Below are 22063 nucleotides of genomic sequence, written 5' to 3' on the forward strand. Positions count from 1 at the left end.
GATCATTGTCAATATTGCAGCTTTGGCTTGAAGGTGTGCCCTGATATCTCCCAGCTCTGGGAGGGCTTTGGCTCATTCCCCTTCTGGAATCTCCTCTCCACATCTTTGCAGAGACCACTCAAATGTGATCCCCAGGCAGATATCTCCCAGTTCCTCAGTTTCTATTTTGCTGTATTGTCTATTCAAGGCCTGTCCCTCTTGCCTTTCCCACCCTGCCCCAATAACCATCTCCTTGATGACAGTGAGAAGAGCTTGACATATCCTTGACATACCTTGAGCTTGGAGTTAGACTCTAAGTGAATGAAGGCAGCTCTTCCCAAATAGGACTGCTCGTGCTTCGGCAGGGTGGGGGGTCAATGGAGGCCCTCTGAGAGCAGGCTTGAGGAACAATGGAATACTACTAATCCACTTGGTGTAGCTAAAGGCTGTAGAGCTGAAGGCATAGGGTGATTCCTCTCTTCCTCTTTCAAATTTATAGTATGTACAGACACGGGTAATCTGGGAGATGGGCTGAGAGCCCAGATGGGGCAGGGAGTAAGTGGGCTCCCCACTCAGGCCTGTTCTACTTCAGATCACAATCTAGAAAGGAGGAGGCATCCCTCAGGAAAGAGGCCCCATCCTGAGCCAAACCTGGAGAGCAACTGGGATGCCATTGGGGCTTCATGAGTGACCAGGTCCTCCTAGACCAAGAATACAGAAAAGGGAACTGTAAACTTCCCAGAAAGGACCAAACTAGCATTCTCATGAGGCTAGGACACTCTGCTCTGGCGTCATGAATTTGCTTGTGTCAGCATTTTGCTGCCAAACCCCTTCCCAGGAGTTGATTCAGTCTGGCCCTAGCTCAAGTCCATGTGACTCCAACAGCCAGGTACCACCCTCTTCTCTGGCCCCTGAAACCTCTGAGCCCCTGCAACTGAGACCCATTGCAGTCTGAGACCCAAACTCCGAGCAAAGACCATTTAGACTCTGTCCATCACTGATGCTCATGGCAGAGTACTAAACAGTTGACAAATTCCTGTCTGTCTTATTCATTTTATCCTTGGAACAGACCTGGGGTAAAAAAAAAAAAGAGTAAGGATTATCATTACACCATTATTTCCCCAGGGGGGGAACTGAGGCCTGGAGAGGTCTGGGAGGACTGGCACAGGCTGGTGGCAGGGACCCCAGGGTTCTTCTAATGCTGGACAGTGCCTTCCTCTCTCTGGGCCTCAGTTTCCCAAGTGGAGGGTACAGGTGTTGGCCCAGATGCTCTCTTAGGACCTCTGCTTGTTAATCACTTATTGTGGGCCTCCCATGCCTCGCAAGCTTCTGTGAAGTCCATCTCAGCATGTGGGGTAAGTCCCCCTCCCTGTAGCTTCTCCCACTCAGTTCCCTTTCTCTTCCCATCTTGCTTTTTTACTTTCCCAGCACTGCCTATACACTAGCCCCTGTGCTGTGTCACCTACAGATTCTGTGCAGTCCATGGGAAGTCTGTTTCTGTGCGAGCGGCGGTGGGAGGGGAGCCAGTAGCCCTGGTTGCACCAGGGCTGTCAGTCTGTGGGGTTGAGGAGGGGTGTCAGACCCAGTCCTGGTGAAGGGCTGGGGACCTGTGGGAGAACGACAGGCCCAGGCAAGTTTCCAGTCTTGTGGGAGGGAGACCTGATCTCTAGAAACACCTGTGGACAGAACAAGCCTGTGGTCACCATGGGAGGTGACTCCGCCTGTCTCTGCCTGCCACCCTTCACTCTAATCCAGCCTCTCCTTTTCGCCTTTCTTTGACCGACTCTCGGTGCCACCATTTCTCCTGGTCTCTGTCTGTCTGCAGGGCCCTCACAAAATGGAACTAGTCTCCTTTTGCGAGGTTGTGTCGGTCCCTCAAAACTCTGGCCCAGGTGAAGTTCAAAGTTATTCATGCCCTGCCGCCCCACCAGTCCGGCTGCGTTGCCCATCGAGCCCGGTAGGGGTCGCCCACCGACAGCCCGGAAGGGGGCGGGGCGGGGCGGGGCCGCGAGGCCTGCCGGACCAATAAAGGCGCCGGCGCGCGGCGGCTGACTAGATTTTGTAGGCGCGCGAGACCTTCGCTACTGTCTTTCTAAAGGCACAGCCGATCTCCTCTCGCGACCAGACCCGACCCGCGCGCCATGCTTGCAGTGCGCTGCGGCTCCCGTTTGCCTGGCTTGCTCCCTGTCCCTCGTTCCTTGCCGCTGCGCCCCGCGGCCCGCACCTGTAGCGGCGGCCCCCGCAACCCGTCCTCTTCCGCCGGGAACCCGCTAGTGTACCTGGATGTGGGCGCCGACGGGCAGCCTCTCGGCCGGGTGGTGCTGGAGGTGAGACCACTGGACTGGACCGCGCTGGGCTGAGCGTGGGGGACGTTATCGGGAGAGCCTGGGATCCCGGTCCGGCGCTGTGTATGGCTCTCAGGGTGACCTTGCCTCCCACTCCCGGACTCAGGGCCTCAGTTTCCCCATCTGTAAGAAGGGGCAACGGATTGGTCTCCTCCAGTCTCTCAGAACTTTGGAGAAATGGAGGTGGAGGGAGGAGGGTACGTGTGGACAAGAAAGCAGAAGGTCAGGTCATTGAAGGTGAGGGCCCAGCTCCACTAGTCCTCATGGGGCGCAGGAAGAATTCCAAGACCTCACGGAACCGGAACCTAGATCGCGGCTCCGAAGTGGGTGTAGGACGTCTGGGTCCTGGCGGGAGCCTGGCTGGGCGCTCACGTGGCGTCCTTTGCGTAAGGCGAGCGTTGCGCGCCACCCCTCTCCCCAACACGGCTCCCGCCACAGGCGACCCTGCCGTCTGGCTCACTCGCCCGGACTCTGGGGAGTGAGTGAGGATGGCCGGAGTAAGCCACCTCTCGCGCGGCAGCGGGCTCCAGCCACCAGTAGGACCCCGGGACGGTGAGTCTAGGCAGTGTGCCAGGAGCCCAATTCCAACCCCAACCACCCTTCCGGGGTTGGGGTCGACACTCACTTCCTGCTTCTGACTCCTGGGCCATTTAAAAAAAAAACAAAGAGGCCTTAAGGTAACGGCGGGAAGGTAACAGAAACTCGGTGTAGCCTTCAAGCTTGGCCCTATTTTTAACTAAGGGGTCTCAGTTAAACCTCGGTTCTCTCTTCTGGAACTTGGAGAGCACCAGTCTTGCTCCCATTTATTTCAGTGGTTTGGCGCCAGGGTGGCTTTTGAAGCTGGGAGGCGAGAAGCCAATTTGGATGGGGCTCCAACCTCCCCTTACCCCCACCTCTCTTGCCTCTCTCTCAGCCTCAGTTACCCATCTGCTCAATGAGGATCTTGGAGTGGCTCCTCCCTGGACCCTCTCTCCAGGCCCTGAGTCTGTGGTTGGGCCCAGATGTAGTAGCTCTGCCAGTTCCTCCTCAGGGAAGCAGGCCCAGATGGTATTGTGATCTCTCCTGACACGTTAGGAAACCAAGCCTGCTCTCTCCCAGCCTTGGATTCAGGAAGCAGCTGGCAAGAATGATAGCTGCTTAGGCTGCTTAGACTGGGAGTAACAGGAATGGAATGGCACATGGTGCTGTCTCAGTCTCCTTGGCCACTGTGTGGAGGTTCCTTTCTTCACCTGCATCTTGACTGACCATCTTCTCTTGTCCCTCTTCTCTCCCTATAGCTGAAGGCAGATGTTGTCCCAAAGACAGCAGGTAAGACAGTGCCTGGGACCCTCCTGATTCTGGTCTAGGTAGAAAGAAGGGAGGGACAAGGTGAGGTGGGTGCTCTGGCAAGAGGAGTTGGGGCAAGGGAATCTCAGACCAGAATGGGAGTACTATGTGTGGCTCATCCACTGTGTACACTGGGGCAGCCTTCTGTCCCTCTCTGGGCCTCAGTGTGGGCCTTGCCCACCTGTCTGGTAGTAGTCTCAGTATCAGCAGAAGGCACATGTAAATTTTCCCGGGACAGCTTCCTCCCTTCTGGTGCCCAGTGTGGCAGGGTGGTGGATCACAACCCTTGGACTCCCTGCCCAGCTGACCTGGTGCTGGAACAGCTAGGATTGTGTGCTCTGCCACTGAGGTCAGTGACTTGTCCCAGGTCACACTGCCAGAGTATACTCGGGGTGGGCCTAGAGTCTTCCATGCTCTGCTCACCTGGGAGATTAGAGGGAATGCTGGCTGGAACAAGGTGTCACCCCTGGAGTCGAGTTGCAGCCTGGCCCTGTTGACCTGCCTCTCCCTTCCTCCCTCAGAGAACTTCCGAGCCTTGTGTACTGGGGAGAAGGGCTTTGGCTACAAAGGCTCCACGTTTCACAGAGTGATTCCGTCCTTCATGTGCCAGGTACTGTGGCCCTCTCTGCTGAGGTTCCTTTTCTGTAAGTGGGGATACGAAGGGGGGACATTCACAGGAGTGCTTTATGAGGGCTAATCAGTGAGCATGTGCCTGGTGATTGCAAAGTACTGAATGGAGGGCAATTGTAATGACTCTTGGCCTGTCCTCTCGCCCTGAGAGGCTGGAACTTATCTGTGCTGCTTTCGCCCTCCCCTGCCTCTGAAGTTAAGCAACAAGGCAAGTGGCAGGACGGCCCTTCCCAGCTGTGTTGGGAAAGCTGAGCCTGTGGAGGAGACGTTGGCATTCGGTATGGATGTGCATGGGAAGTAGATCTTTAGGCTTTAGAGGACTAGTGTATTCAGACAGTCTCTGCCTCCTGTGTATCACACTGAGTACATGGCATGGGAGAAGTGGAAGAGGAGGGAGAGAGAGGACATGGACAAGAACATATAGGTCTGGACTTGGACTTTCTCTTTGCAGAGAAAGCATCTCTCATTTGAATGAATATATTCTTTAGTCATGTGCCCTGCCCATTTGTCAGAGGCATTAGTATTGCTGTGTCAGATTTTAGGGTAGCTTTTGGCAGCAAGAACTTCCCCAGGGGTCAGGACCCATGCTTCCTTGGGGATTGTCCTCTGTTAGATCAGACCCTGCTAGGTCAGGAGTTTGTGTCCTGAGGCAAGGGCATGGGTATCATGACCTTTTGAAGTCCTTTCAGCCTTGAATTCTCTCCCCCTTCCCTCCACCCTACCTTGGTGGCTATAATCACGTGGTGGTATCAGTGGGTTGGGGCTGGGCTTGCTGATGTGACAAATGCCATAGGAGAGGCACAGGGGTTGTGGCATGGGACAGGCTTCACCAAGCCCTGTATCTTTCTGCTTCAGAGGCTCCCAGGAGCTGAAGTGGGTGTCCTGAGCCAGGCTATTGTCTTCCTCTGAACAGCAACAGGCAAGGGTGGAGATTTCCAAAGTTGGGGGGCTTGCTAAGGCATGAGCTGGCAGCACCAGGGGCCAGGCCAGGGTTTTGAATTGTCCCTCTCAGGGATACCTTGTTAGCATTTGTGAATGCTTCAGCTGGCTGGTCAGGACATCCCTATGACCTGAGAGGGTCCCATCTCAGGAAAATGGTACCATGGCCTGGGGCTGGGGTGGCAGCCATTGGGCTCTTCTGGCCATAGAAGCCTCAGACAAGGCCTGAGGAAGGATGTCAGCCCTGGGTGGACTCTATACTGGGTCTGTAAGGCAGAGGGACACCACTGGGCATGGTCAGCAGAAGATACTGGTCAGGGACAGGGCTGAGCTTAGGGAATTGGCTCTGTGCCAGCTGCTGCTGCTTCCCACAGACCAAATGTGGGAACCGGGGGCTCCTGGATGCCTCCCTGTTTCTTCTCCAAGAGCTATGAGTAGGAAATTAATTATGGGTCCCTAAGAATCATGTCATTGGTCATCATTTCCATTGAGGATCATTTAAAAACTTGCTCATACAAAAAGTGAATCATTTGGAAACAGGAGAGTTATGCTAGAAAACATTTAAGTTTATTTTAGTTTTACTTATTTTCCTTAATATTTTATTAGTCTCTATATAATTAGATGCTTTTTGACTCCTTTGCCTGAAGGGCTTCTGGTAGGGTGGGCCTTAAGAGGATTAGGGGCTTCCCAGTGCTGCAGCAACGTCCCTGCCAGCTCTGGGTGACAGCCACTCAGAAGGTGCTCTGTACTGACAGGCTGGAGACTTCACCAACCACAATGGCACAGGGGGAAAGTCTATCTATGGAAGCCGCTTTCCTGATGAGAACTTCACACTGAAGCACGTGGGGCCAGGTGAGTAGGGGGTCGCCATTTCCTGGTCGTGAGTGCCCCAAGCTTTGACCCAGCCCCTGCCTTGCCCCGCAGGCCTGAGGGGCCACAATCTGATCACTGATTTTGCAGTATCTGATTTTGCACCTTCCTTCCTTCAGTGCTTGGGGTGGTTTGTTGGGTTTAGCAAGAGCTTTTCCATTCTGAGCTCTCAGTTTAAAAATAAACTATCATTTGGAAACTTGACAAGGGGGAGAGCCTCTAAGCCAAACTCCAGCATTGTGTCACCTTTGGGACCCAAGGTACAATGTGGAAAAGTCTAGAGTCAGGGGTAGGGGTTCTGCTTTGGCTCTACCATGAGAGCTTCTGTAAGGCCCTTTCCTTCCTCTGGAGCTGGTCATCCCCTTGGCCCTGGCTTCCTCTTCTGAGCTCCAGGCTCTTCAGACTCACATGTTCTTGATGTGGCTTGAGCCATTTGCTCTTTTGAGTGATTTCCCAGATGAGATGCCTCTGTGGGCAGTGTGGCTCACCCCTGCTTGTTTTCATAGGTGTCCTGTCCATGGCAAATGCAGGCCCCAACACCAACGGCTCCCAGTTCTTCATTTGCACTGCAAAGACTGACTGGTGAGTTCTGTGCTCCTAGCTCAAGTCCCTCTAAGAACGAGGGGCAGTGTTACAGCAGGAGGAGGGTTTGTGTGTTATCTGAGGAAGGTCTGCTCTGGGATAGTAGCCCTCACCAGGATTGTGTGGAGAGAGAGACAGAGACAGAGACAGAGAAAGTAAGTTCATGAGAGGATTGAGGGAGAATGGGGGCTATTCTGGCAGCTCTGTCTTAGTTAGGCTTCCCGTAATCACTATCAATTAGAATTTTTTTCAGTGTGTTTTGCATACACGTACAAAGTACAGGCCTCAAGGTGGCCTGTCATAGAAACCTACTTGGCTGGTTTAACCTGTTGTTTTCCAGACTTATCTCCACCATGGAATGCACCTTGGGAAACTCTGTGGTAGACATTTGGATGTCACACCACACTTTTCATCAGGCCTTAGCACAGGCCTGCAGGTAGCCAGCCACCAGCCCTCTTTCTCACATGCCCGTGGTTTTTAAGGATGTCTTCCCTGGCAAATTTTCCACTCGGGGATAAGTTTCTCTGCCCAGAGTCCCTTATGTCCCAGTACTGGGGCATCTGGGGTTGAGGGGACAACAGCTGGCCAGTAACTAAGACTTAATAAAGCCCCTTTCTGAGGACTTTAGGGAGGTCTGGGTGATGGCCTCCAAGCCAGAAGGGACGTGGATGTCGGGGCTGGGCAGGACATTGCTGGCTCTGCCTGCTTTTGTGCTTCTTCCATGGAACTAAGCCTTAATGGAGCCTGCAGTTCTGTCATTGGCTATAACCAGTCTGGGCCTTGCTGGCACTAGACTAAGCTGCCTTTTAGATTCTTGGAACTCTGTCAAGTTGAGCACTGCTCAGGACTTACAGTCTCATCACACTTGTTACCTTGGCTCTCACCTCATGATTCATGACTATTAAAATAGCTCCATTTACACAGACCTTTTATTTCTTTAGAGTAGTTCAGCACCCTGTGATCTCCCTGAGCAGAGCAAGAATAACTCACTTTTCATAGATAAGGTAGCCAGGCAAGGTCACACAGCATGGGAAAGGCAGAACATGCCCTGGAAGGAGGCCTCCTTCCGTGTATATATTTTGGGGAGCTCATCAAGGCTTTATACCAGGAGGTTTGGGGAGTGGATCCAGCTTTTTGGTGTGCATTCCTTTCAGAATTGCTGTTTTTGGTAGATAGTTCCACAGAGAAGTGACCATTGTATTGGTTGATATTGCCTTACTCCCATTTCTGTTCACCTGGCTCACCTGTCCTCACAGGTTGGATGGCAAACATGTTGTGTTTGGCCATGTCAAAGACGGCATGGATGTTGTGAAGAAAATAGAATCCTTTGGCTCCAAAAGTGGGAAGACGACCAAGAAGATTGTCATCACAGACTGTGGCCAGCTGAGCTAAACCAGGCTGCTAGGCCCACAGCAGCTCTACCTGTGTGTTGAGTCACCCAGGTGACTGCCTCGGCCTCCCAGTGAAGGTGTCCCATAGAGATGCCTGTACTTGCTCCATCATCGCCATGTGCTCAAGGAAGGCATCTAAGGAATGTCAGACCTCCCCAGGACCCAGTCATTGCCCACCCTGCCTCATCCTGTTTCCGGATCCCCACTATGGACATCCTGTCACTACTCATCGGGCATCAGCTGTGATTGTTCAACCCAAGTTCACATGTGCCTTGGGTATCAGGGGTGGTGATGGGTTAGCTTCAAGTTCAGGTTTCTGCCTTTTCCTTGACCAAGGGGGAAAGCCAGTTACTGCAAAAAGGGCTGTTATGTAGCTGTCTAATGATGTCTTCCTTAGTGGAATAATTTAATTAACAAGACTGTCAGGAGATAATGCTGTGACACTAACTCTTCTGTGCTGTGCTGTGACCTGGGTTGGTGGCCCAGGCCACAGAACTCCAGAGCTTGGCCTCTGGAACACAATCAGGGCTTTTGTGAAGGGTCTCATGGCTGAGGCCTGTTTATCCCAGCCGCTGTGAATCCCGTGGGTTTGTTGCTGTTTATGGGGTAGAAGCAGATGAACCTGGGAACAAAGCAGTTGTGAGATGTGCCTACTCAATGTGAATCCCTGCATGGAAAACAGAAATGGCCTGTGAGTGCCATGGGCTCTGGGAGAAAGCAAACATGGACTTCCTGGTGGGCTTTGATTTTTCTGTATTTAATAATTTAAATCTACTGATTATGTATTAATATACTTCAGGGACATTTTATTTGTGTTCACCTTAAATGTGAAAATAAATCCTATTTTCTACAAAGACCATCTGTCTGGTGTCCGATGGTTTTAGGAAGCAGTGCCTATAACCCAAACTTTATGGAATTACCCTGTGTCTGGTGCGATGTTGAGGGCATTCCATGCACTGTCATTTAATCACAAGCCACCCAGTTTTACAGGTGAGGAAATGGGCTCAGGAAAACTTTATCAATGACCAGAGCTTTTCCATGAACACTGGTTTCACCCTGCATCCCAGCTCTGTCCTTGTGACCCTGAGCCTCAGTTTTCCTCAACTATATAATGGAGTGAAATGCCCATCCCATAGGGTAGTGAGGGTCAGATGTGATGCATGTGCATGTAAAGAGCATAGCATTGTGGGGACTTCCATTCAAGATGGAGGTGTAGGTAGACACGCTTCACCCCCTCATGCAACCACAAGAAGAATTACAATTAAATCTCAAAACGACGTCCAGAACTTTCAGAAAATCAAACTATGGAAGTCCAATGACCAGGGATTTAAAGAAGCCACATTCATCCAGGTGGGTGCCTTTTACAGGGAGTCAAAGCAGCTCTACCTAATACATAGAAACAAACACAGGAAGGATGTCAGATTGAGGAGTCAAAGAAATATGGCCCAAATGAAAGAACAACAAAACCCCAGAAAAAGAACTAAATGAAACAGATAGTTAACCTAACAGGTGCAAAGTTCAAAACAATAGTGATCAGGATGCTCAAAAGAACTCATTGAATACAGCAACAACATAAAGGAAGAAATGAAGGCTACACTAAGTGAAATAAAAATCTACAGGGAACCAACAGCGAAGGGGACGAAGCCAGAATTCAAATCAATGATTCAGAACATAAGAAAGAAATAAGCATCAATCAGAACAAAATAAGAATTCAAAAAAAAACAAAAACAAGACTAGTATAAAAAGCCTCTGGGACATCTCCAAATATGTCAACATCAGAACAGGAATGCCAGAAGGAGAAGAAAAATAACAAGAAATTGAAAATTCATTTGAAAAAATAATGAAAGAAAACTTACCTTATTTGGTGAAGGAAGTAGTCATACAAATCCAGGAAGCACAGAGAGTCCCAAACAAATTGGACCAACAGAGGACCACACTGAGACACATCATAGTTAAAATGTCAAAGGTTAAAGACAGAGAATCTTAAAGGCAGAGAGTTACCTATAAAGGAATACCTATAAGACTATCAGCTGATTTCTCAAAAGAAACCTCACAGGCAAGAAGGGGCTGGCAAGAAAGATGATGAAAATCAAGTACCTGCAACCTAGATTACTTTATCCAGCAAAGCTATCACTTAGAATGGAAGGGCAGATAAAGTGCTTCCCAGATGTCAAGCTAAAGGAGTTCATCATCAACAAGACATTATTACATGAAATGTTAAAGGGACTTATTTATAAAAAAGATCAAAACTATGACTGTTAGGCAACAAATTCACAACTATTAACAACTGAATTTTAAACCCAAACAAACTAAGCAAACAACCAGAACAGGAACAGAGTCGTAGGTATGGAGATCATTTGGAGTGTTATTAGCTGGGATGGGGTAGGGGGGAAAATGGGGGGAAAGGTGCAGGGATTAAAAAGCATAATTGATAGGTACAAAATAGGGGGATGTTAAGAATAGTATAGGAAATGGAGAAGTCAAAGAACTCCATTTTTTTTAATATATGCATGGCCCCTGGACATGAACTAAAGAGGGGAAATTGCTGAAGGGAGGGGGTACAAAGGGGGAAAATTGGGACAACTGCAATAACATAATCTATGATATACTTTTTAAAGAAACCCAGCATGGTGCCTGGTACATCTTAGTAAGTACTCTGGAGTGACAGGGATGATGACATTTCCACATGTCAGGGTTTCCTTCCTCCTCCGCTCCTTTGCTCAGATATGTTTATGGGTTATTAGACAGAGGAAGAGAGAGAGCGAAATATCAACATGAGAGAAACATCAGTTGCCTCCTGTACATGCTCCCACTGAAGATCGAACCCACAACCTTCTAGTATACAGGGTGAATCTCTAACCAACTGAGCCAGGGCCCATGTGTTAGGCTTTTAGAGGAGAAGGATCTAAGATCATCCAAGGTTAGGCATGGACTTCACTATCCTAGATGTGCCATTTAAATTTGGAATTAACTTCTAGGTGTTTCTGAATCCACAGGGAAGGTAGATTGGGAGTTAAGAGGAAGACAGAGCTTCCTCAAACATCCAGATATGGTAGAGTCCAAATGGAATAATCACATTCTGTTCACAATGTGAATAGAATTACCTCACATTGGGGTTCCCTGAGATTATGTGTGGTCACATGTCCTAGTCACTCTGAGGTCAGTAGCTAGACTTGGGTCATTTGGAGTATGGGGTTGTTTGTTAGGTTTTGTGAGGCCACAGGTTGATATAGTCACTGAGGTCATGGCTGGTTGGGTCGCTTGGAGACATGGAGGGTTTCCATGAGATCAGTTCAGCTGCATGGATTGGGAGGCTCAGCCAGCCTAGCATAGTTTTTAAACAAGAGCCTTAGGGTTTCTCAAAGTAGAACAAGGGGACAACAGAGCCAGGGGCCCCTGAACCCCATTCTCAATTAGGTATCCTCCATTTTTTGTAATTGGGCCTCTACAAGTAATCTGAATAATGGAATCTTGAATCAAGTAATAACAATTGGTAATTGCTCATCCAGTCCAACATTTTACAGATAGGTAAACTGAGGATTCAAAGAGGGGTCATGATTGCCTAAGGTGAGCCTATGAGTCTCCTGACAGAGCAGGGGCTGGGACTCCAGCCCTACTAGCTGAGAGGCCAGTTTCTGTTGGACGCCTTCCAGAAGGCACAGGCCTCTACCCTCCAATCCTACATGTTCTCAGGTCGCATATTCAATCCCTGCATAGTTTTCTCTTGATCTCTGGGGACTCTAGGAGGCAGAGGTGCTATTGACAAGTTTGAGCAACAGTCTCTTGAGGTATGACCTGCAGGCCCTGTGGTGATTTCTGAGGGGTCTCAGGGTCACATAGTCTGTGGGGCTTGTGCTTATAGGTCATTCCCTTTTTAATGGGGGGAGAGGGAGGAGAGAGAGAGAGAGAGAGAGTGTGTGTGTGGTACGACCATCAAGTGGAATCCAATGTATGGGGACAGAGCCAGTATGCAGCAATTTCCTAAAAACTTTCCTGAAAATGGGGCCGTTAGTGCCATTCTCTTCCTAGAACTCTGCACAAGGGCCTGAGCCCAGTCTTATTTCTTATATGAAGCAGGAGCCTAACTAATGTACAAATAAGATACTGACTTATTGCTGGCACGAGGTACCTTATGCATGAATGAGGCAGTGAGTCATCATACACATGCTCTCAGAAATGTAATCACACGATGTCACATAAACACATTTAAATATCTGAAATAACATTTTTCTCTGACAACATGTGATAGCTTTTAACAATGACTTCAGTGAAATTCACACATTTTACGTGTATATGGATGACTTTTGGCAAATTCATACACTGAGTAACTGCCACCAAATTAACATTTCCATCTCTCCAGAAAGTTACCTTTCTGCCCCTTCCCAGGCAGCTACTGAATCCTATCACTATTGATTAATTTTGCCTGTTCTAGGACTCTTAATTTTTAAATATATTTTATTGAGTATGCTATTACAGTTGTCCCCTCTTAATTCCCCTCTGCCCTGTACACCCCCTCCCCCCCTCCCACCCCCGCCTGCCCCGCCTTAGTTCATGTCCTTGGGTCATACATATAAGTTCTTTGGCTTCTACGTTTCCCATACTATTCTTAATCTCCCCCTGTCTGTTTTCTACCTACCATTTATGCTACCTATTCCCTGTACCTTTTGCCCCATTCCCTTCATCCTCTTCCCTGCTGATAATCCTCCATGTGATTTCCATTTCTGTGGTTCTGTTCCTGTTCTAGTTGTTTGCTTAGTTCATTTTTGTTTTTGTCTTTTTTAGGTTAGGTTGTTGATAGTTGTGAGTTTGTTGTCATTTTACTGTTCATATTTTTAATCTTTTTCTTAGATACATCCCTTTAACATTTCATATAATAAGGGCTTGGGGACGATGAACTCCTTTAACTTGACCTTGTCTGGGAAGCACTTTATCTGCCCCTCCATTCTAAATGATAGCTTTGCTGGCTAGAGTAATCTTGGTTGTAGGTCCTTGCCTTTCATGACTGTGAATACTTCTTGCCAGTCCCTTCTTGCCTGTGAGGTTTCTTTTGAGAAATCAGCTGACAGCCTTACAGGAACTCCTTTGCATGCAACTGTCTCCTTTTCTCTTGCTGCTTTTAAGATTCTGTCCTTATCTTTAATTTTGGGTAATGTAATTTTGATGTACCTTGGTATGTGCGTCCTTGGGTCCAATTTGTTTGGGACTTTCTGAGCTTCCTGGACTTCCTGGAAGTCTGTTTCCTTTGCCAGATTAGGGAAGTTCTCCTTCATGATTTGTTCAAATAAGTTTTCAATTTCTTGTTCTTCCTCTTCTTCTTCTGGCACCCCTATGATTTGGATGTTGGGACGTTTAAAGTTGTCCCAGAGGTTCCTAAGCTTCTCCTCATTTTTTTGATTTCTTTTTTCTTCATTCTGTTCCAGTTGAATGTTTATTTCTTCCTTCTGGTCCAAACAGTTGATTAGAGGCCTGGTTTCCTTCCTGTCACTGTTGGTTCTGTGTACATTTTCTTTCATTTCACTTTTCATAGCCTTCACTTTTTCCTCTACTTTGCGACCATACTCAACCAATTCTGTGAGCATTGATTACTAGTGTTTTGAACTGTGTATCTGATAGGTTGGCTATCTCTTCGTTGCTTAGTTGTATTTTTTCTGGAGCTTTGATCTCTTCTTTCATTTAGGCCACATTTTTTTTTGTCTCAGCACACCTGTTATGAGTAGAGGGTAGAGCCTTAGTTATTCACCAGGGCAGGGCAACCCATGTGTCTGTGCTATGGTGCTGTATGGGGGGGAAGGGTCAGAGGGGTAACAATGCTGCTTGTTCAGCTCTCTGCCAGTTTTCAGTCACTTCCTCTGCTACCTACAGGCAAATTGGGCCCTTCTGGCGCTGATTCCTAGGTGGGTGGCTTTGTGTAGGCTCTAGGACTCTGTGGGTCTCTCCTGTGAGGCTGGGAGTTCCTCCTGCTGCCTCAACCCCACAGGTTTTTTCAATCAGAGGTTTTGAGGTTTTATTTCCCTGTTTTGGAGCCCTGGGTTGCATGGTCTGTCTCACTCTCCAGTTGTTTCTCCTGGTTTATCCACACACGAATGTGGGACTGCATGCTCTGCCAACCATCACGTTGCTGTGAGTTCCCTCTGCCTAGCTGCCCGTTTCCACCCCTCCTACCAGTCTGGATGAATGTTTCTTCTTTAACTCCTTGGTTGTCAGACTTCCATACAGTTTGATTTTCTGTCAGTTCTGGTTATTTTTTGTTTTTAAATTTATTGTTGTCCTTCTTTTGGTTGTGCAAGGTGGCAAAGTATATCTACCTAGTCCTCCATCTTGGCCAGAAGTGCCAGGACTCTTATTTTTTTAATCAATGGAATCATACAAGATTTACTTTGTGTCTGACTTCTTTAGTGTCACATGTATGAGAACATGGAGAGTTTCATATCCTCTTGGCTCTGTGGATTGTTGGGCCATGAAAAGGAAGATTGATAACTGTTTCTTGGTCTGGTAAGGCCCAAGCAGTGCTTCTCCTAGGAATCATGGGTTGCTTGTAAAGCATTTAGATTCCTGGGCCACCCCTGAGACCTACTGAACACAGATGTCTGCAGATAGGATCTACGAATCTGAACTTTAAAATAATAATTCTGCTAAAGTTGTGAATATTTGAGTGTAGGCCAGAGTGGGCAAGATTGAAAAGGGTGTGCATGGTTCACCGCTTGAGTCATTGTTTACTTCTGGACACATTTTTGCTGGATGCTCTCACTTGAGTCATGACTGGGATGGTGGGTGGGGCAGTCTGTTCACCCCCAGCTTCGTGAGGTTTCTGGTTCTGTTTCTCTGAAAAACCTTGGCTACTGCACATATCTTCATTTTTTATACTTATAAAACCAAATGAAATTGTAAAAATATAAATGTTACACAAATATGCAATATAGAAAATTAAAATTACCTATAACCCTATCATTTTAATAGTTGGTATAGGTCTTGGCATTTGCTTAAGATGTAGAAAGCTGCAAAAACCATAATTTCTACACAACAATAATAAAAAGCTGAATAAATGATATAACCATAACTTCCCTTGAGTTCATCAGAAAGGCAACCAGTTGATGTGAGTTCCAAAGAGGAACAAAACTCTGCGAGGAGAGACAGGACATTCGATGTGGTGGAGCTCTGCAGGAAGACATGGCCCCAGAACAAGTGGGGAAGAGGAAATCAGGTGAAATTTTAATGAATTGTTAAAGGCTGATGTGTCTGTCTGAAATAGCTGGGGGATCCCCACACAAAGAGGGCTCATGCTTACTTGCCAGGTATCTCCCCCAGGTCTTCACTGATGCTCAGGAGAAAGACTAGGGCGTGGTAGAGGACCCAAGGAGCCTGCCTTGGTGTGCGGGCCTGTGGAGATCTTCAGTTCCTGGAGAAAGACATGAAGCCATGCTCACTTCCCCAGTTTTCTCCCCTATGAAGCAAAATTCTTAATGCACTGGGGGGAGAGTAATACTCCCTTCACCCCCAAAGAAGAAAAATTATAACAAAATTATAACCTTCGTGAGGGGCCAGAAAACATCCAGGGCCCAAGATACTGTACTGATACCAACCAGAAATCAGCTACCACTGGGGAAAGGGGCAAACACACACTTAAGACATGTCTAAGACTGAGGCTGGACCAGGACAACAGAGAGCCCTCCTGCCCCCACCCCAAGCCCAGTCTACTGCTGGGGGAGAAGGAAAGGCATTGAAAGATACCTTCCATGCTGCAGGAAGCTGGAAGTGGAGTCCAAATAGTGAGAGAAACCCTTAGCTTCACCCCAAGCACCACGCAGCAGTTGCCCACTGCTATAGGAATTTGCAGTGTGGCTCTGAAGGTAAGGACACCACCACCAAAACCTAAACCCAAACTCAACTCCTGAAGAGCAACTCCATGCCCCACAATAAAGAACCGAAGCAAGAAACGGCACACCCATTTTCCAGTGTGCATTCTATACCACTGTCTCTTCTATTGTACAACAATGTTCAGTATTCAATGGAAAATTAAAAGGCACAAAATAGAAGGGGAAAAATGCTGTTAATAAGTAGGGCAATCAACCAAATCAGACTCTGATATAACCCTGTCAGACAGGGACATTAAAATAACTGATTAATATGTTAAAGGGTCTAGTGGGAAAGGTGGACAACATGCATGAACAGATGGAGAACAATTTTAGCAGAGAGAAATGATGAGTCTAATGTAGATACTCCAAGAAAGAAAGGATACCAAAAATGAAGAATTCCTTTGATGAGCTCAACAATAAACTCAGCACAAGTGAGGGATATATTAGTGATTTGGCAAAGGGTGATAGATGTAACACCAAAGAACAATCAACAAAGGAAAAAATAGATAAATTGGACTTCACCAAAGTTAAAATTTAAAATGTTTGTGCTTCAGAGGTCACCATAAAGAAAGTGAAAAACAACCCACACAATGGAAATAATTGCCATTAGTGGGGTGTAAGATGGTCCACCTGCTTTGGAGAACAGCCTGGCAGATCCTCAGGTGATTAAATATAAAGTCAACACATGACCCAGCAATTCCACTCCTTGGTATACACCCAAGAGAAGTGAAAAATGGGTCCACACAGAAACCTGTACACAAATGTTTATTGTAGCATTATTGATAATGGTCACAAAATGGAAACAACTCAAATGTCCATCAGTGGGAAAATGAATCAACAAAATGGGCCATATCCACCCAGGGGGACATTCCTCAACTATAAAAAGGAATGAAGCACTGATCCATTCTACAGCATGGATGAACCTTGAAAACATTATGCTAAGTAAACGAAGCCAGTCACAAAGGCTATATAGTATATGATTCCATTCATATGAAATATCCAGAACAGGAAAATCTATAGAGACAGAAAGGAGGTGAGTGGTTGCCTAGGGCTGAAGGGGTTGGGGTCGGGGGAGATAAGTGGGTAACAGCTAAAGTGTATGATCGGGATTTCTTTAATGGGATGATGAAAATGTTCTAAAATGAACTGTTCTAAAATGGACTGTTCTGATGGTTGTCAATATCTGTATACTAAAGATCATTGACTTTTACACTTTATTTTTTAAAATATATTTTATTGATTATGCTATTACAGTTGTCCCATTTTCCCCCCTTCACTCCCCTCCATCCTGCACACCCCCTCCCACTCACACTCTCCTCAGTAGTTCATGTCCATGGGTCATACCTATAAGTTCTTTGGTTTTTACATTTCCTATACTATTCTTACCCCTCCCCCTGTCTATTTTCTACCTACCATTTATACTACTTATTCTCTGTACCTTTCCCCCGCTCTCTCCCCCTCCCACTCCCCTGTTGATAACCCTCCATGTGATCTCCATTTCTGTGGTTCTGTTCCTGTTCTAGTTTGCTTAGTTTGCTTTTGTTTTTGTTTTAGGTGTGGTTGTTAATAACTGGGAGTTTGCTGTCACTTTTACTGTTCATATTTTTTATCTTCTTTTTTTCGATAAATCCCTTTAACATTTCATGTAATAAGGGCTTGGTGATGATGAACTCCTTTAACTTGACCTTATCTGAGAAGCACTTTATCTTCCCTTCCATTCTAAATGATAGCTTTGCTGGATAGAGCAATCTTGGATGTAGACCCTTGCCTTTCATGACTTGGAATACTTCTTGCCAGCCCCTTCTTCCCTGTAAGGTCTCTTTGGAGAAATCAGCTGACAGTCTTATGGGAACTCCTTTGTAGGTAACTGTCTCCTTTTCTCTTGCTGCTTCTAAGATTCTCTCCTTATCTTCAATGTTGGTTAATGTAATTACGATGTGCCTTGGTGTGTTTCTCCTTGGGTCCAGCTTCTTTGGGACTCTCTGAGCTTCCTGGACTTCCTGGAAGTCTATTTCCTTTGCCAGATTAGGGAAGTTCTCCTTCATGATTTGTTCAAATAAGTTTTCAATTTTTTGCTCTTCCTCTTCTCCTTCTGGTACCCATATAATTCGGATGTTGGAACGTTTAAAGATGTCCTGGAGGTTCCTAAGCCTCACCTCATTGTTTTGAATTCTTGTTTCTTCATTCTTTTGTGGTTGGATGTTTCTTTCTTCCTTCTGGTCCACACCATTGATTTGAGTCCCAGTTTCCTTCCCATCTATCCCAACTATTGGTTCCCTGTACATTTTCCTTTGTTTCTCTTAACATAGCCTTCATTTTTTCATCTAATTTGTGACCAAATTCAACCAATTCTGTGAGCTTCCTGAGTGCCAGTGTTTTGAACTGTGCATCTGATAGGTTGGCTATCTCTTCGTTGCTTAGTTGTATTTTTTCTGGAGCTTTAATCAGTTCTTTAATTTGGGCCATTTCTTTTTTTCGTCTTGGTGCACCTGTTACATAAAGGGGCAGAGCCTTAGGTATTCAGCAGGGCGGGATAACACTGGTTGCTGCACTGTGACACTGTATGTGGGGGAGGGGTTTGATAGGAAGCAATGACACTTGCTCCACTCTCTGCTGGATTTCAGTCACTCCCTCTGCTACCCACAATCAAATTGGGCCCTTCTGGTGCTGATTCCTGAGTGGGTAGGTTCATGTATTTTCTGGGACCCTGTGGGTCTCTCCAACGAACTCTCCTGTGAGGCTGGCAGTTTCTCCCATTGCCGCCTCAACCCTCACAGGTGTTTTCAATCAGTGGTTTGAGGCTTTATTTACACACACTGGAACTCTGGGTTGCACGGTTTGTTGCTGGGTCTGCCAGCTGCTGCCTAGCCACGAGTCCTCTCCACCCGACTGCCCATCTCTGCCCATCCTACCGGTCTGTATGAATGTTTCTTCTTTATCTCCTTGGTTGTCGGACTTCCATACAGTTCAATTTTCTGTCAGTTCTGGTTGTTTTTTGTTTTTAAATTGTTGTCCTTCTTTTGGTTGTGCAAGGAGGCACAGTGTGTCTACCTATGCCTCCATCTTGGCCGGAAGTCCTAAATTTGGCTTTTACACTTTAAATGGATGTTGTATGACATGTGAACTATATTTATAAATCTGTACCAGTAGTCTCCATTTCATGTGTGTGTGTGTACATGTAAACTGCTTGGAGTCCCCTCCTGTTCCTCTGGAAAATGCCTCAATTTGACCTGGTTATGGAAGTGGTTGTGGTGGGTCTTGGGCATCACCTTTGAAAGAATCTATCCCAGGTGAAGTTATGATAAGGTTTTTAAGCAAAGAAAACTTTTTCTCAGACACAGAAGGGCAAGCTACCTCTGGCAAGGAAGGAACAGAGTGACTTGAGGGTTCAAGGTGTTTATTTCATTTGGATTCAAGGAGATGCCCCTATTACGAATTCCATTCTTTCCCATCAATGGGTCTCATTCTTTCCCATCAATGCCCTTTCACACAACAAATTTATTGAGACTGAATTCAATTTTATGTTGTAATTCATCAACCTACACAATTAAATTTCTGCTTGATTTTAAGTGATACCAGTTCAGTGACCACAAGAAATGAGAAAATCTTTTAGAGTTGTAATGGTAGCTTTATGGTCAGACCATAATTTAAACTGAGAATTAAAGGACATGATTTGTCATTCTGGTAAACAAGCATGTGCAAAGTAAGTCATTCCACACCACAGTCCTTATGGTCACCATTACTGCCAGTGCTGCAGCCACTTGGCCTCTCAAGGCACATAGTTCTCTCATCACTTAAACACAGGTGATAGCATGATAAATTGTGATGTCACTGCATGCCATACATTACCAGAATTCCACTTCCTATTGGCAGGTAGTTCAGCCCTGCCTTCAAGCCCAAATGCACAGCCAAACAAATCTCTAAATCCCATCTTTGTGGGTTATCTCCTAGGATCGTTCCCAGTGTCAATTCTATACTGGATGGGTCCAAACAGGATACAAAAACAACAGAGTAATTCAAACAAGGGAAGCTTAATATTATTATTATTATTATTATTATTATTATTATTATTAAATCCTCACCTGAGGATATGTTCATCGATGAGAGAGAGAGAAAGAGAGAGAGAGACAGACAGACAGACACTGATTGGGTGCCTCCTGTACATGCCCCAACAGGGTATCAAACCCACAACCTAGCTCTATGCGCTGACCAGAAATCAAACTCACAGTCTTTTGGTGTATGGGATGATGCTCCAACCAACTGAGACACCCACCCAGGGCTAAAAAATTATTAACCATACATGGGTTAACCTACTCAGGGGAAAAGAGAACTCTGAAGGCTAAAGTGTCTCTCTGGTGCCCTCTGTTGTTAAAGCTTAATGTAATGTCAGGTGGCTGTTATATTACCACAGGACAATGGAGGAGGATTTAGAGCTAAGAGAAATGGACTCATAGGGTGCTTCGAACATTGCTTTCTTGTCTAATCTGATGATTACTGTCATTCAATTAAATATTTAGACCATTTATATTTAACTTAATTATCAATGTAGTTAGATTTAAATTGGTCATCTTGCTATTTCTTTGTCTCATCTGCTTTTTATTCCATTTTTGCTTTCTTTTGGAATGAGTTTTTTTCCCTAAATAATTTCATTTTATCTTTGTTATTGACTTATTAGATTTAATTCTTCATTTTATGTTTTTAGTGGTTTCTCTGGGGTTTACAATACATAGCTTAATTTACAACAGATTACCTGCAACTGATACTATACCACTTTACATGGAATGTAAGAATTAGTGGTTCAAATGGCAACTCTATATTTAATGCTTTGAGGAAATTTCAAATTATTTTCCAAAGTAGCTACAAATGTTTACATTCCCATCAGCATGGTATGAGAGTTTCAATTTCTCCACAATCCACCAATACTTGTTGCTATCTATCTTTTTGATTTTTGTCATTGTAGCAGGTGTGAGGTGGTGTCTCATTGCAGTTTTGATTTGCATTACCCTAGTGACTAATGATGTTGAGCATATTCTCTTGTGTTTATTGGCCATTTGTATGTTTTCTTTGAAAAGTGTCCATTCAGATCTTTTGCCCATTTTTAAATTAGGTTGTCTTTATTGTTGAATTGTAAGAGCTCTTTATATATTCTAGATACAAGTCCCTTATCAGTACAGGATCTGAAAATATTTTTCCCATTGTGTGAGTTAACTTTTCACTTTCTTATTGGTGTCCTTTGAAGCAAAAAACTTGTAAATTTTGATGAAGTCCAATTTATCTATTGTTTTCAAAATGACCATAGGCTTGAATATCTCCACACTGTTTCAAAAAAATAAATCAGTTTCTTTGTGGCAAGTTGGAGCTCTCTTCTTTTATGGACTGTTTTCCTTCCTGGGTAAAATCTCTGAGTCTCTACTCTGGAAGCTGGGCAGGGTGGTAGCCTCTGGTGCTCTGGGCTTACTTCTCCTGGTGTGGAACCTGTGCCCAAGAGTGAGCTGGAGCAGGGGAGATTAGGTCCCAGTATTCTTGACCTGCTCCACCTGGAGTACAGCCTCCATCTTATGGGTGAGGACTGGGTATAGGAAAGAACCACCATGCTCTCAGCCATAATCCTGCAGAATTTAGCCTCCTCAGCTTGAAGGTGGAGGAGCTTAGAAATTCTTTGGCCTGCCTCTCCCACTCAGATATGAGAGCTGGTGGGAGAGAAAGCCTCATGTCCTTGGCCACTGCCACCAGTAGAGAAGCCTCCACCAAGCTGAGCTGCAAGTAGGGGAGAAGGAAGTAGTCATATGCTAAATGCCACAGATTGTTGTTACTGAGTTTGTTTAGTGAATTTTTCTGAATAACTGTTTCTTCAGTTGCTGTGTGCTCTCAGGGAAAATTCCAGAGACTGTAAATGGTTTGGCTTTTAAAAATACTTTTTCTCAACTTTGCTTATTTCACAGGGAAGTAGGTGCATGGAGCTCTTTGCACTGCCTCTCTCACGTGGAACGTCACCCTTTTTACTTTCAAGTTATTTGTGTCTTTACACTTAAAGTGAGTGACTTGTACACAGTATATGACTGGGTCTTGGATTTTTTATTTAGTCTTTGCCTTTTAATTGGGATGTTTAGACCACTTATATTTAATGTAATTACTGATATGATTGTGT

General features: G+C 45.9%; 1 protein-coding gene across 1 annotated transcript; it reads left to right on the top strand.

Annotated features, from left to right (window-relative positions):
- Positions 1-2027: 2027 nt before the first annotated feature.
- Positions 2028-8918, top strand: PPIF (peptidylprolyl isomerase F). The gene is made up of 6 exons (XM_024561229.3): positions 2028-2306; positions 3602-3632; positions 4172-4260; positions 5975-6071; positions 6596-6671; positions 7928-8918. The coding sequence occupies exons 1-6, from the start codon at positions 2121-2123 to the stop codon at positions 8061-8063; spliced, it is 615 nt and encodes a 204-aa protein (XP_024416997.1). The 5' UTR covers positions 2028-2120; the 3' UTR covers positions 8064-8918.
- The last annotated feature ends 13145 nt before the right edge of the window (positions 8919-22063 follow it).

The sequence above is a fragment of the Desmodus rotundus genome, chromosome 4, assembly GCF_022682495.2.
Source record: "Desmodus rotundus isolate HL8 chromosome 4, HLdesRot8A.1, whole genome shotgun sequence".
NCBI lineage: Eukaryota > Metazoa > Chordata > Mammalia > Chiroptera > Phyllostomidae > Desmodus > Desmodus rotundus.